Source organism: Daucus carota, chromosome 1, assembly GCF_001625215.2.
Source record: "Daucus carota subsp. sativus chromosome 1, DH1 v3.0, whole genome shotgun sequence".
NCBI lineage: Eukaryota > Viridiplantae > Streptophyta > Magnoliopsida > Apiales > Apiaceae > Daucus > Daucus carota.
Window position 1 is genome coordinate 43,189,651 of NC_030381.2, and position 14,935 is coordinate 43,204,585.

At 34.5% G+C, this 14,935-nt stretch overlaps 1 protein-coding gene across 1 annotated transcript; it reads right to left on the bottom strand.

The window, feature by feature from the left end:
* Positions 1 to 1,245: 1,245 nt before the first annotated feature.
* On the bottom strand, positions 1,246 to 14,258 carry LOC108203700 (dynamin-2A). Its single transcript, XM_017372789.2, has 21 exons — positions 13,745 to 14,258; positions 11,051 to 11,101; positions 10,839 to 10,959; positions 10,341 to 10,421; positions 9,436 to 9,497; positions 9,160 to 9,274; positions 8,730 to 9,072; positions 8,228 to 8,372; positions 7,356 to 7,457; positions 7,115 to 7,234; positions 6,371 to 6,454; positions 6,155 to 6,282; positions 5,876 to 5,963; positions 5,555 to 5,696; positions 4,904 to 4,980; positions 3,725 to 3,781; positions 3,331 to 3,475; positions 3,071 to 3,219; positions 2,405 to 2,518; positions 2,249 to 2,316; positions 1,246 to 2,004 (listed from the first exon to the last, which is right to left on the bottom strand). The coding sequence occupies exons 1-21, from the start codon at positions 13,886 to 13,888 to the stop codon at positions 1,587 to 1,589; spliced, it is 2,754 nt and encodes a 917-aa protein (XP_017228278.1). The 5' UTR covers positions 13,889 to 14,258; the 3' UTR covers positions 1,246 to 1,586.
* Positions 14,259 to 14,935: the final 677 nt, after the last annotated feature.

Consider the following 14,935-nt stretch of genomic DNA (forward strand, 5'->3'; position numbering starts at 1 on the left):
TTCAAACTATAGTATATTCACATTTTAGGTCTAGATCATCAATCTTAAAATAAAAATAAAGATATATGAGTCAAGGTAAATAATACAAGATTCGGAATTTTCACAAGCAGTAGAGAGATGATTGATGATAAACTCTGTCCAAATTCAATCGTGTGAGCATCTATTTTCTGATAATGCAAAAAATAAGATGTGGGTTTGGATTTTTTGTATTAATTTTAGTACTAGTACAATAGTATTCATCTTATAATATCATAAAATTAGAAACAAACACTTTTGTGTGTGATTTATTAACTTTTGAAAAATATAAATTATTATAGGTATATATTTGCAGTTTGGATTTTGTAATTTTTAAATATTTAAAAATTGCGGTTATTCAATATTTTATGTGCAACCAATTTATATTTTTGATTATATGCAAAATTTGAATCGGATGCGAGTGGTGCGAGCGACTAAGCGACTGCGCCTCCGTACATTCCTAGTTTTTTGAAAACCGGAAGTCCGGAACCAGATTTTTTCAGTTTTAAAAATCGATAACGGTAATCGTGTCTGAGCTATCACTGATTATGGTACACAATGTCATTGTTTCACATTACATCTGTATTAGTGGTTAATTTTATAGTTCGATTTTGATTTTAAAACCTCTTTCAGTAAAAAGTATTACAAATTCTAATACATATAACTCAATAAAAATAATTTTATTATTATTATAAATTTATTATCTGCACTGCCTTCTCCCGACATAAACAAATAGATAATTGCTCAGAGAAATATACTCAATTCAGGTTACAATCACCTTTCCATTTCTAATTATACACAATTGTACAACATGATGTATAGATCAAAGATCAAAATGCTGTAGCCATTCTTAACTTGAGGGCAAAGCACACAATCTCCTAGATTCAAACTTAAATCTCAAATATTTACACAGATCGCATGTCAATACCGAAATAAGCAAATAAAACATTTTATCATGCCTAAACACAACATAAATCAATAACATTATATTTTTAAATTATAGCCAACCAATATAATTTAAAAATATAACAAATTACAATCGGAATTAATCCGTTGATCTATTATGAATATAAAAGTAAGGAATCGGAATTAATCGGATACCTTGATCAATGCAAGGGGAGATTACAATCAGGCATGAAAATAAGGGGAAAACCAAGACCGAGGGAACTGAAAACAATATTACTCTTTCCACACATTAAATAGAGGGTGTAAAGCTAATGCTGCCATCAATAACAATAACAAAATAATATAAATTTCAATATTGTTTCCTACAAATACACCCATATTGGTTTTAAAATATTGTAAATGATGGTAAAGCGTAAGGCCCCAGGAAGAAAAAATTATATTTGGAAATCAAAATACACTTCCAGTCCAACAACTGCAAGCCGAAAGTATAAAGAAATTGAAAATAAAATCATCTCACTATTTCTATCTACAAAACAAGCTGAGGAAAGTATAGAGAACCTACAATACCGTCTTTGGGCCAAAAGAAACTCACTACAAAGAGCAGGATCAAACACCCACAAAAGAATGCATGAACACCTGGCTCTTCTCGTGGTTGTGCAGTGAATTTAAAATCTATACCCAGAACCAGACGGGGGAGGTGCAGGTGGCATTCGATTAGGGGTGCGGCGGCCACCAGGATTTGAACCTGAATCTGCATCACCATTTTCTGTGGGATCACTGTTTCGACGACTGTGACCCCTGGAGCCAAACCTTGAAGAACTGCCAAACGAGTCTGATCGACCATTTGCAGCAGCATCAAAAGCGGATCTCCAATCATCACCTGTCGAAGGCCCACTGGAACTTGGGCTGATTTCAGATGCATCACTAGACAAGCTGGAGACTGCAGCTGCTCTATTATCATGAACACTAAGCTGCCTTGTTAGCTTTGACAGTAGGGAGGATTGCTTCTGGTAACGCTCTCTTCTATGCTTAACATTCTGGTCCTCCATGAGCAGCTCTTCAATCCTTGCCGTACTTTGGGAGCTATCAAAAGTTGCATAGGAATTAAAGAAGCTATTTGAAGGGGAACGATGCAAATCCTTTAATTAATTAGAGAATTATCTCAGCTATCTTAAACATATTTACTGAGACAAATTTTGATGCATACAGTTATTATTCCCATTGTACTGCCACCGACAGTTTGAAGATTAACAGACCGACCTATCAGATCAAGTATTTCTGTTGCTAGTATAGAATGTCCACATTTAAAGTGAAGATAATCACTAACCTGACAGAACTGTACAACTTGTTGAGCATGTCTTCTTTGGATTTCTCTACTTGGCAGAGAACAACAGCCTGCAGAACCAGCGAAAAAATAAGAAAAGTGGATACAAATTTACAAACAGCTATGCACTGTAAAGGAATTTAGGAAAAATTGACAAACTTTTGGGACATTCGCAGCAAGGCTGTTCAGTACAGCTTCAACATAACCTCGCACTTCCTGAGCCATCCATCTAAGTTCCTCTTCCGGATCCGCAGGTCTTCTAGTCATAGATTCCTATGATTTGCATGAAGACAACAATTAAGCTACTAGAGAACTTGCACTAGGCAGTTAAAAGTTTCAGCAGTAATGGCTGACAGAGAAGTAAACTGGAAACATAATACTTTGGATTTCTATCACCATCCATAGTCGGACGTTTAATCAGGGATTTTTTAAACAGCGGGGTTGTCCAAAGAAGGAACTTGCGCGCAGATATCATTTTTTTCGCTAAAAAGAAACATGTTACACAGTGCCAACAAGTCATGATATATTTATTTCTTGCTCAGTTGGCTTGTCGAAAACTTATCTGCCAAATTGGGTATCCTGTACTAGTTTTGACATATATACCCCAGGATAAGACAGACAGGGGTGCTTTAAGGATCTCACTGTATCAGATTTAGCATGGTGGATTAGCTGTATCAAGGACGGCCGATAATTGAACCATGTAACAAATGTGTGCGTCTAAATTATCTCTATTTCTTTTATATAGCAACCGAGTATGGTGATGCTCACATAGGAAATGTCCAACTTTATGAGGACACAGGTACGATAAAGTTGCTTAGTACTTACAAGAGAACCATCAGAGAGACTTTGCCGCATAGGAGTCCCATTATCACCCTTCACTTGTCCTCCTTTACCGCCAATTACATTTCTTAACTTGTTTAACCACTCAACTTTGTCTGCCATGCTCTCAGCCTTTAATACAACAGCACTATGAGCTGCATCATGGATTACAATATTTTATTTATCAAGTAGAGATTCAGAAATATAAATGCACCTAGTCTCAAACCATATACTTCATAGTACATTTCCGTAGCTGTCTACTGTACCTTTTAACACAGTCTTATATGCGACCTTATTAGATATCTTAAAAACAAGATTAGGTTTTCCAGCATCTGGACCGTTTGCTTTTTTATCCTTGGAACTTTTAGAAGGAGGTTCTTCTTCAACAGAGGCCTCTTCAATAACACAATCCTATTTCATTTCCAAATCAAGAAACATGTTCAGTGGCAAATAATTCTGGAAGTTCAAAGCGAGACATAGGGGAGAAATGGTAATAATAAGAATCAAGAAACTAGGAAGATATGCATTGACAAAATTCTTAAGGTAACACGCATAGCTTTCTCCTTAACGAAGTACGATGAATCAGAAAGATCCTCAGTGGCCTTCAAACTGTAATCAATTTTCCTCTTTCATATCTTAGATTGGGAATTGCAATTATACCTCCAGAGTAATGACTCCACGAAAGTGTCGCTCCTCCTGTTTCTTGGTGTATCCAAGCTGCATGAGCAAAGTTGATTCTAAAACTTAGAACTCAAAACTAATGAAATGCATGCAAAGAGGCTGGCCACTGACAGAACTATTCACTCGTTGCATGTCTAAAACTGTCGGTGTCAAACAAAGATGATACATGGTGCATCCTAGATTTAATTAAACAGCTACATAGCACATATCAAAATATGAAATCTTCAAACAATTGTTAAATGCCGTAAATATCCAGAATGTCAATAGAAAAATTGTTTAGAAAATATATTATAACAATCTATATGTGCAAAACTTTGTTTTGATTATTGTTGAACAAGCTGTCAGGGTTACATAACTGTTACAGATACTAAATCATCCCGACCCACAAAATTCACGTTTAGTTCAAACTTTGACATATCACCAATGATCATAACTTGTACATGACTATTGTGAAGTAATTTCTACACTAGAGCCACATAGATCAATTGTAGGAATCAGAAACAATGCATTAAATTTCATGACCGTAACTGTTTGATTAAGTGTGTTGGCTCATACTTTTTAACATGATTTGATAGAATATGTTGAATATGATATTAGTAAGGCTGCTTCCTAAAATATTAAAATTTTGAGAAAGTTGGTTACATAACATAGCCTGAGAGCACAAGTACAGAAAGAGGTCTCAGACTCTCAGGTTAGAGCCCTCTCACCCTCAGCATGTTTGTACAATTAGTGGTTTCTATTGTCTGCAGAGAGTTGATAACTAAACACTGATCAGAGATCATGCTGTGAGAGTGTGAGATGTAACCAAAATTATAAAGGTTTAAGAAAATCTAATATTGTACTAGGAAAATATAATTTTAGGGATTTGAAGCTGGACATATCCCGTATGAAAATTTCTTTTTACCACAAATTTCAATTCCCATGTGCAATAGAAGACCCAAGCTAGGATATGACAGGGTACAATTATAACTTCAGATGAATTAACTTAAATCAACCCAAACCTAAATTTTTCTTATAATTCAAGCTAAAAGATAATACCATAAAATAATCATTTATAACAATTTTCCAGAAACCACTGCACTTTCAGTGTCAAAATGGCCCCAACTTCCTTCACAAGAAACTAGGACAGAAGGACCTGCACATAATACATTGACTAACCTTCCCAGTCTTCTCATTTAAAACAAACCACTTTCTACTCCATCCATCTGTCTTTGTGCTTTTCTTCAGCAGAAATCCTGCAACACATAGCACAAACTCAGCATTTGGTAAAATAAAGGAACCTTACACATATTTAAAGTCATATGAAGACTTAAAAAAAACACGGCAAAAGAGAAAGGGCAATTTAATAAATATGCCAGAAAATTAGTCAAGTGCAAACAAACACCATAGTTCTTAGATTCTACTACTATTTTTATATATATCAGAGTCAAGTAGAGGTTGAGCAGGCTGATAGTCACAATATAAGTTGATATTGAACAACGAACAAGCTTTTACTAATTTTACAATACAATCAGAGTCAACACTTGTAAAGATGAGTCCTGCAATATCATAACTATATAAATAACAATTGAACTAAAACAACTTTGGACTTAGGTGTATCCTCTGCCATAGCATTTCAAACATATAGCTGCAAATTATAATGAATATGTTTAATTTTGTTACGATTTGCATAGTATCCCAAAATATATTCAGTACTCACTCCAGCCTTAATATTCAAGTCCTTTAATTGCTTAACGAATTAAGTTATAACCATGTTCATTGTATATAACATGTACACCAACAATATAATAAGACAAGTGCAGTACAAACCTGCAGTTATCTCCCCTTCCGGACCTGCGGTCTTCAGTGCTGGTGCCTCTTGTGATTCTTTTTCAGTCCGACTCAACTTGTCTTTCAACGTTTTCAAGGCTCCACCACTTTGCTGCTGGCCTCCTGTTTGAGGACTAGTTGCCTAAAGTGAAGCACAAAACATAAATAATAGCAGACATACATGTAGAAAATTCAGAAAATGAAGGAAGATGGAGATATATACACATATTACATTCAGAATCGATAGACAAGAATGCTAACAGACATATAGACCATATGTAAAATATATGCTTTTTGGTATCAGAAGAGATGTAGCTTTACCCTATTCAACGTAGTAGACTGCTCTGCGTCAACTGCCTTTTTTGAACCACGATTTTTTAGCTCATCTTCCCGCCTCTGTCTATCCATCCTGGTCGCATACCATTATGGTAATTAGAGATTTTAAGATTGTATTCTATTCAAAGTTACTGGAAGGAAAATATTTCAATCGAACAAATCCTGGCAATTGCAAATCATAAAAGAACAAACATAATATTGAATTTGTTCTTCAGCACATAGAATATTCATAAAACTAATCAGCTATATATAGGTAGTGCCTACCGCCTCTGCACCAAACGGATAAAGTGTTGAGGCGGGACAAATGCACGCTCCATATCAACAAGCGCGACTACCATGCTTTTTGCTTCATTTTTAAAACCTTCAAGAGCAGTAGTTGCAATTGCCACAACCTGGATATATGAAAAAATAATACTGCAAGTGAAGAGGATGTTGCCAAAGAAAAGCAACAAACCAGTACATGCCGAGTTAAATATCTACCTCTCTCTTAAAAGGGGGATATCTTCCCAGTCCTGGGGTGGCATTTGCAGAAGCCGAAACTATATCAACAAGTACCCGATGGACCTAAATAATGTATCAAAACCAATTTACTTGACAAATTAAACATATGGAAACAATGTATATATGGTGTGCATATTGCATAGCTTTAGATTTTATATCATTTATACAGTAATGAAGTAAATTTTTGTGGCAGAAGAAGATTTACAGCATTTTTTTTTGAATATATGTACCGCTACCGCTGAGAGATCATAGATGGCCTTAGAAGTAGAACAGAGGCTAAAAAAACCCCATACAGAAATTCAGGAAAAAAAAATCTGTGCAAACTAATATTGGGGCCCGAATGCACCATGAAAAAGGAAGACAGAACAAGCCTTCTTTCTTATCAAGTAACAATAATAAAATGCAATATATTATTTTCAAAAAAATAAAAATAAAATGCAATATACAAATAAAGAAATGTAGGGAAATGGGGAACATCATTGCAGCATAGGAACCCCTGTTACCCTATTTTCTGTTTGACATCAATACTACATTTAATAATTTAGTCACAAGAGTATGGTAGATAGGAACCTATTTGAAATAACAAATTAAAATTAATTCACAATACAAGCAGCAGATACATATGCTAGTCCAGCTATATAGAAATGCCGCCTTGAATATTAGAACTACATTTATAATTATCACTACAAGAATATTTGAGAAAAAGCCTGGTACAAAGGTTACCTCATCAACACAAAGGCGTGATGGTTCTTTAGCCATCTCCAGAACACCCTTAATCAGAGATCTCAAACCTTTCTCAGGAGATATCAGATAAGGTTGATAACCATCAGCTTCTAAAACAACCTGACATTATCACCAATGAATTCTTATTAAGTTGACAAAACATTAAAACCTTTAAACAATTCACACAACATATATATCAACAAATACAAGTAGGATGGAGGGACAAAATGGAGATAAGTACCCTCTTGACATTGTTCATGTCAAAATGTTTGTCCAAAGGAAGCTGCTTAATCCTGTTAGGAAAGTTCCCCTCAAAACTAGCAACTACCTTCCATCCACTACCCTGCAATGAGGAACTGTAAGGATCGGCTACAATACTAACTACGTATATAAAAAGCGGTATTAAGTATATTAGCATAAGCTGGTTTATCAAAGATAATTCGCCAAGCTTTATCATATTTTATATATAATAAGACCAAGAGTTTAAGATGGATAGTTTAGTTGTTCGGCCATTGTGTTTAGGAGAAAACATTAGGACTCTACCATGCTAGTGTATATAGTATATCCTATATGGCTATATAGTATATATCACAATAGTCATAGAGTTTTTTGTTGCCGCTATATATTGTATTTAGTATAAGAAGTTCAAGAAAAAAAATCAAGTACACTAACTTCAAAACCAAGCTCCCTACTGCTTATATATGACATAAATTCAAGAATAAGTACAACAGACAAACTCCTTCCAGATAGGTGATAGATGGTGCCCCTACCCATCTACCAACAACACAGCCTGATACTGAAGGCCTGAATACAGCTTGTCCAGAAAATATGACTGTCACTCTTTCTTTAAAGAGATCCTTTTCTGCAACATCTCGAACATTGAAAATGATAACGTATTTATTTCTTTTGAAATACAAAATTTTCACAGAAACTGTTCCTCGTTATCCCTAAAAAGTTATACCACTGGTAAAAAAAGTACCTAAGGCCTAAACTATACTTTTTGCAATCACCATATGCTTTATTATCTATAAAGTATAAGATTCTGACTGTAGACCCTCTATTGCTATTAACTATAGAATTGATAAAAACTAAGCTGCCTCCTTTTGGTCTCACCTCACCAGTAATATGTTGAAGAAATCTATCTTCAAATTCACGGCAAAGCTCCAAAGCTAAGGCCTTTGTGCCTTCAGAACTATTAACCATTTGTTCACCGAGCTTTACTAATTCATCTTTTACTACTTCAGACTTTCCCTGCAGCCTGAACAAATTGAAACAAAAAAACACGACAATATTTGAGAAGATGTAATAGACCTGAAATCCATTTAACTAAATAGTTGTGCTCAGTACATCGAAAGTACTGTAGCAAAAATAAAAAATATATAAAAGGAATCTCAGCAGAAGGCAGCATAAAGCTCAAAGTAGGACTATGCTGTACTCTATAAATGTACAAGGAATAGGGTATTCCCTTAGGGAACAGCATAAGGTTACAAATGCTCTTCTTTAAACAGCAGAAAAGGGTTTTGTTGGAAGACTTAAGAAACTATTACCATAACTATGTGTCATACTACCAGTAAAAGAGACAAGGAATGAAATTCTAAATCGAATTTAACCATACCCAGAGAGGAGATTCGGAAGTCTGACATTCATGCGATTACGGATCTGTTGAGCAAGGGTCTCCACTAACGCTAGTCTACCAAGTTTACTTTGAGGAGCACCCGTTAGAATTGACTTTAGGCTTTCACTCTCAGCACGCCAAGCAGTTTCAAGTGAATTATCAGATCCAACACTTCCAGACTGTGCAGATGCAATAGAAACAGACTGCCCGATGAGCGCAACCCAAGGTATGTCTGATGTACTGCGTGGCCCTTGATTCAACAGAAGAGCCTGAACAGCTGCAAGAACTTTTGGTTCTGATGCTGCTTGATCTATTTTACTAATTACGCCAATAGTTCTTGTACCTTTAAAAGACACCAGTCAACCATTGATTTATCAATCATGGAATTATATTAAAATTCAATAACATTTAGGGGTAATTGCAAATTTACCGTCTCCATCAAATTCTTTGGCAATTCTTAGCGCTTTGGCAGAGGAAATATCTGGTGCCTGGGAAGCAGGTATGATAACTAATAGAATCGCATCACTATGCTCAGCGTATTGTGTCTGCAACAAAAGATAGAGGTTGCACTTGCTTAATATATAAATAGCTTTTACTTTGATAAAAGAGTTTGATTGGATGAAGCGTATACAAGATATTCGCATCATATATGGATGTAAAGATCAAAACGACGACACAAGTCCAATCATGTTGATAAACAACTCACCAATGATTCACCAAGATTGCCTTTATCTACTCCAGGCAAATCAACTAATTTCAAAGGAGGAGCTATATAGAAGGACAAAACAAGCAAAAGAAAGTAAGATATTGCACTGTCATCAAAAAAAGGTTTCATATAAAACAGGAGCAGAACTACTTTAAACTTTCAGTGATGATTTAAGCAGGCAATTAGCAATATCTGTCTACTAGTAATTCCATATTTAGCTCTGCACTCCTGCAGTGAAACCACGTCTTGCTAGTACTCAGAAACAATAAAAGATAGATACTGACATTCATAATTTTGTTGCACTATCTATCCTAGAAGAGCAGAGACCTTCGATTTCTCAAATTAAAAAGTACAGGAATTGCCCATTCTTTTAAGTTCATTACTAGTATTATATAGGGCCACCAATGTGTCAACAAGGATCCACATAAATACAGGCAGAAAAGGCGTGGTTTACAGAATTATCAAGGAATTTTAAAATAAGGCTTTTATAACTTACATGAATTCACTTGGGGAGTCAAAAATGTTTACTCTTCGTCTAAGACTATGTATAGTTTAACAGGTTACCAAAAACTTTTTAAGTGCTACGCCCATACAACTAATTCTTGTTGCAACTAATAAATAGATTTTTTTTTTAAAAAGGGCATATTCTGGTTGTTTTCTCTACACTCCCCGATCTTCTCGTCTTTAACTAATATCTACTCAAATAAAGCTATTTCTCTAGTTCTGACAACATTGAAGTACTCCAAAGGGTGCAGCTGAAATTAAAACAATTGTACCATGTAAACCAGGTAGATAAAGGGACTTCACATGTCACAACTATTGGTCATCGATGCATGCTATGAAAGATCATTGCTGGACTGGTTACTCAAATTTCTAATATGAAGAAGTAAAGCCACAAGACTAACCTGTACTTGTACGAAGTTTCAGATATATCTCGTCTTGATTCTTAGTTGATATTTTGCTCTGTAAAGAATGTCGAAGTGCACCTACAAAAGATCATATATATCAGAAGAAAGTCACAAGATTTTAATTAACACATTCACTGTAAAGATCTAATTCTTCTTCATGGCTATGCTTATTTTATAGGATTGTAATCCCCAGGCTATTATCTAATTTATCATAAATTTAAAGGACAATCACCCCCATCGATTTTCAGTTTGATCATCTTTCTATTGTACTTCTGTTTTATAGAATTGTAACATTTAACACCTAGTGAGAGGAGCATTACTATCCCATATAGATGAATTAAATAGATGTTTGAAACCTAATTCTATTTTTTTAAGGGAAAATGATCATTTTGATTAAAAATAATGAGGGTCTAGTCCTGGAATTATAATCCCGGACGGTTTGTGCCTGTCACTAACGAACAATCAGTTCATCATCTAAGTAGACAGATTACATACTTGCAGAAACCGGCTGCGATTTACTGTCAATTTGCAGAACAATCGATTTGCTGTTCAAAGAAGCATCTCTTTTCAGATCAATGACTATTGGTGCACGAGTAGCACCACCTTCACCAGTTGGCTGTCAAGCAGAAGATGGCTATTTAATTTATGAAACAAAAATACAGTTGTTTCAGACTTGGTGCCCAAGTTTTAAAGTGGAAAATGCTTACCAAAGCAGGATGTCCGATTAGACTGTTCAAAACAGCTGATTTACCCGCACCCTAAACAAATATAACAAAATAAGAAATATAGCAACCATTTATAATTACTCACTGAATAAATGAGCTCTTACAGAGATGAGCTAACTAGTACTAATTGTTTACCTTCAATCCAACATAGTTTCCAGCATTACAATACAATCTCATAATTTAATTTATAAAGTACATGAATGAATATATATATTTCACTACTGATGCAACCACAATATACATTTATTATTAAGCTACTCGTAACCAATTAACCATAGACAACAAAACTAACAAAGTGTTGAAAGTACTAAAAATGAATCAATCCAAACAATATTCCACAAAGTGACAAATTAATTTTAGCACCAATTAACAATGGACGACAAAACTACTAGTCTTGTTAGAATTTTTATGCGATTAAGGTATTAATTTAGTAATTATATATTCAATCATGTTTCTATTTTTTTAATAAAAAAATAGAGTATTTTCCTTATAAATAACCTGCTGATCCGTGTCATCTGAGTTTAACCTTTTATTTACATGTGAATGTGAATATAGATATACTTTAATATATTGCATCTCTTGTGCCTCTTTTTAATGAGGTGTTAGCCTCGCCTGTGCCTACCAGTCTGCCTCAGTACGCTTCACGCCTCTAAGGTCCTTCCAAAACTTGATAATGAATGTTATTATGTAATCATTAAACCAAAAGCAGCCCAAAAGAGATCCAACCACGGCTATCTATAGAAATAGATGTACCAGCATTTGGCTGTATATATCAACATGGGTAACACAGCATGGTCACAGCTGACAAAAACCATAGACGGCAATATCGCAAAACTAGGCTGATAGAAAGAAACGTCGATTAGTATAGCAGTAGTTCCTTGAAGATCTGATTGATGTTATTTAGTAAATCAAAAATGGAGTCAGATGTTGAATCAAATGATTTTAGATAAAGTATGCAAGGTCAGTGAAAACACACAGTCAGTGCCCTTCAATTGTTGTAGATAGAGATTGCGGGAACAGAGAATGTCTATTTGTTGAACAAAATCTATCTGAATAATAAATTTCTGAAGACTATGGAAATAAAGAAAAAAGTGCCAGATTCTTTACATGGGAAAAGAATATAAAAAGCATATCATGAAATTTTTTTTTGTTTTTTTAGTTTTACTCTTTTTCCCGTTCTCTTCGTTTTTAATTTGACATAAAGATTAAAGAGGGGTCACACTGGCACTATTATGACATATATACATGTAAAGGGAGATCACAACTTCTAATTTAAATCAGTATACCAAGTTCTACAACATTATTTTCAATGGGGTTAATTATCTAGTTGGTCACTGAAGTGGGCTTAATGTATCAAGTTGGTCACTTAACTGAAAACAGTATCAAGATGGTCACTATCTTGAGCCAATTGTATAGTCAGTTCTCTCATTTTATTTTCTTAGACGGAAATTGCTGACATGGTTCACATTTTATCCACGTGGCTAACGTCTGTTAGAGTGGAAAAACAAGTGTCCAAATTCAACTCCACGTGATGAGACCAGCAAAGACAAAGGGAGGTCAAAAGATACTACAACAACAGATAAGCCAAAAAGGACCTACAAACCAGAGAAAAAAGCTTGTCCACCTTGGAGGACTAAAAACACATCATCTCAAGCATTTGAGTTGAAAACAAATCCAAGTCAAAGGAAGAAGCTGGAAATCATGTGGAAGCCTGCATTACATTCTTAAGCTTTAATGTCTAGTTGTATGACTACCAACCGAAGCATGGATTCTGGGAAAAAAAGTGGAAGTACTACCAGGGAAGAAAAAAAAGAAAATCTTACTCAAGACTTTTGAGAGCCTCCGGTTTTATAATGTATAATCAGCAGAATTACATTGCAAATGTTATGTTTTGTTATTTTGTTGGCTGTTTTTTATTGTATTTACAGTGGATGTTATTATGTTCTATTTTGCAATGAAATGAACTTTTGTTAAACATAGATATCATTAACTTTTGACACATCAGCATTTTCCATCACAGACAACTAACGGAGGATACGTGACCTGACTTTAGTGACTATCTTGATACTGTTTTCAGTGACAAACCTGATACATTAAGCGCACTTCAGTGACCAACTAGATAAGTAACCCAATTTCAATGTGTAGTTGACATTAGCAAACAAAGATATCAAACCATATATGTTCCTTAGTTTACTCTGTATCTACTTAAACAGGGGCACTTATTCACCAAATCGATAATTTAGGTGCTATTGTCAACAAGTCAAAGAGAAAGAGTTCCTTAAAACTCACTAATAAGTAAGAGCGCACTCATGCACACCCACCTAAGAAACCTAGATTCTAACAAAGCTTGTTCCATATTCATCTGACCTACTTCAACTCACCGGTCACAATGACCACATAATGATTATTGCTTTTCACCTATATATTAGTTACAAAACTTACTGAATGTTAAGCATTCAAATCTAAAATCCTAGCAGGAAATCACTCCCTATATATGCATTACACATTCTCACCACTTCGGTAAAACCTTAGTCCACTATCACCGTAAACTGTCAAATTCATGATCACATACAAGCAAGAGATCTATCACACAACAACAAACACAACAAATAAAACATTGAATCTAATCACTTCTAGAATGTGTAGAATTCAATTCAGTAAAAGCAACCAACTCACAATATTTCCAAGCGCCACGACATTGAGAAATGTCGAAGGCCGCCTCGACGATCTAGAATTCTCCTCAACATCCTCATCAGCAAGTACGGCAGCAGCTTGCCGCATCGAATCGGAGAGTTGAGCCAACTCTTCAATCGCCTCCATCACTAACTCAAATCAAAATTCAAACACGAAGCGAAATCGACTCGTAGAAACACAAATTCAATTCAAATCCAGATCAAAAAATTAGGTGCAAACACAGAGGAATCTAAATAGTAGAAAATAAGCCCTAAAATTCGATAAGCAAAACCAGGAGATCTAGCGTTTGTGTGTGTAGATGTGAATAAGTGTGTAATTAAAGAATCTAGGTTCAAGTTAGTTGAGGGAGATGAAAAGTTGAAAGTTCTGAGAATTTGTAGAGAGAGAAGGGGCGAGTGGGAAGAAACAACAGCGAAATAAGGTTTACTCTCTTCTCTCTCTACACTTTCTCGCTCTAAAATTTGGGACGAGAGAAGTGAATGTAGTTTTCACTTTTAAAGCCATTGAAGGAATCTAATAGTATTTATTTTAGTTAAAATTATTTTTAGATATAAAAAATGAATTTATTTTATATTATATTAATTAATTAAAGATAAATATTAAATTTTAATAATTTTTTTGTGATGAATTCTTTGTATAACAATAAATTTATATAATTATATTAATAAACTACTATAAACTGAAAAAACGAATATCTTATATTTATATTATGAGAATTTTTTTAATTTCTATTGAATTAGCATTTTTAAACTAATAATAATAGTTACCTTATATTTTTTCACTTCATTCACTTTGTTGCGTCTTTTTTAACTTCTTGCCCCTCCCTCAACTTTTCATTCCAAACGGGTGGATCAATAACGTATGCATTGATAACAATTAGATCTAATAATTGGTAACAAACAAGAATTTAATTCGTATAGCTGAAATTCAAACACGAACACAATACGGAAAAATTGAAACAACACAACATGATATAAATATACGAAATTTTGTATGCTTAAATTACACGAATCTAACATTCCAATCTCACATCGAGAAGTGTGAAAATTATAGTTCGGTTTATAAGCATAAGCACTACTACTAATCACCAACAAATCGTGATCTTCTAGAGTCCGTTTGGATGAGCTTATGGCTTATGACTTAACGTGATTTATCTGATAAGCTGACAGCTTA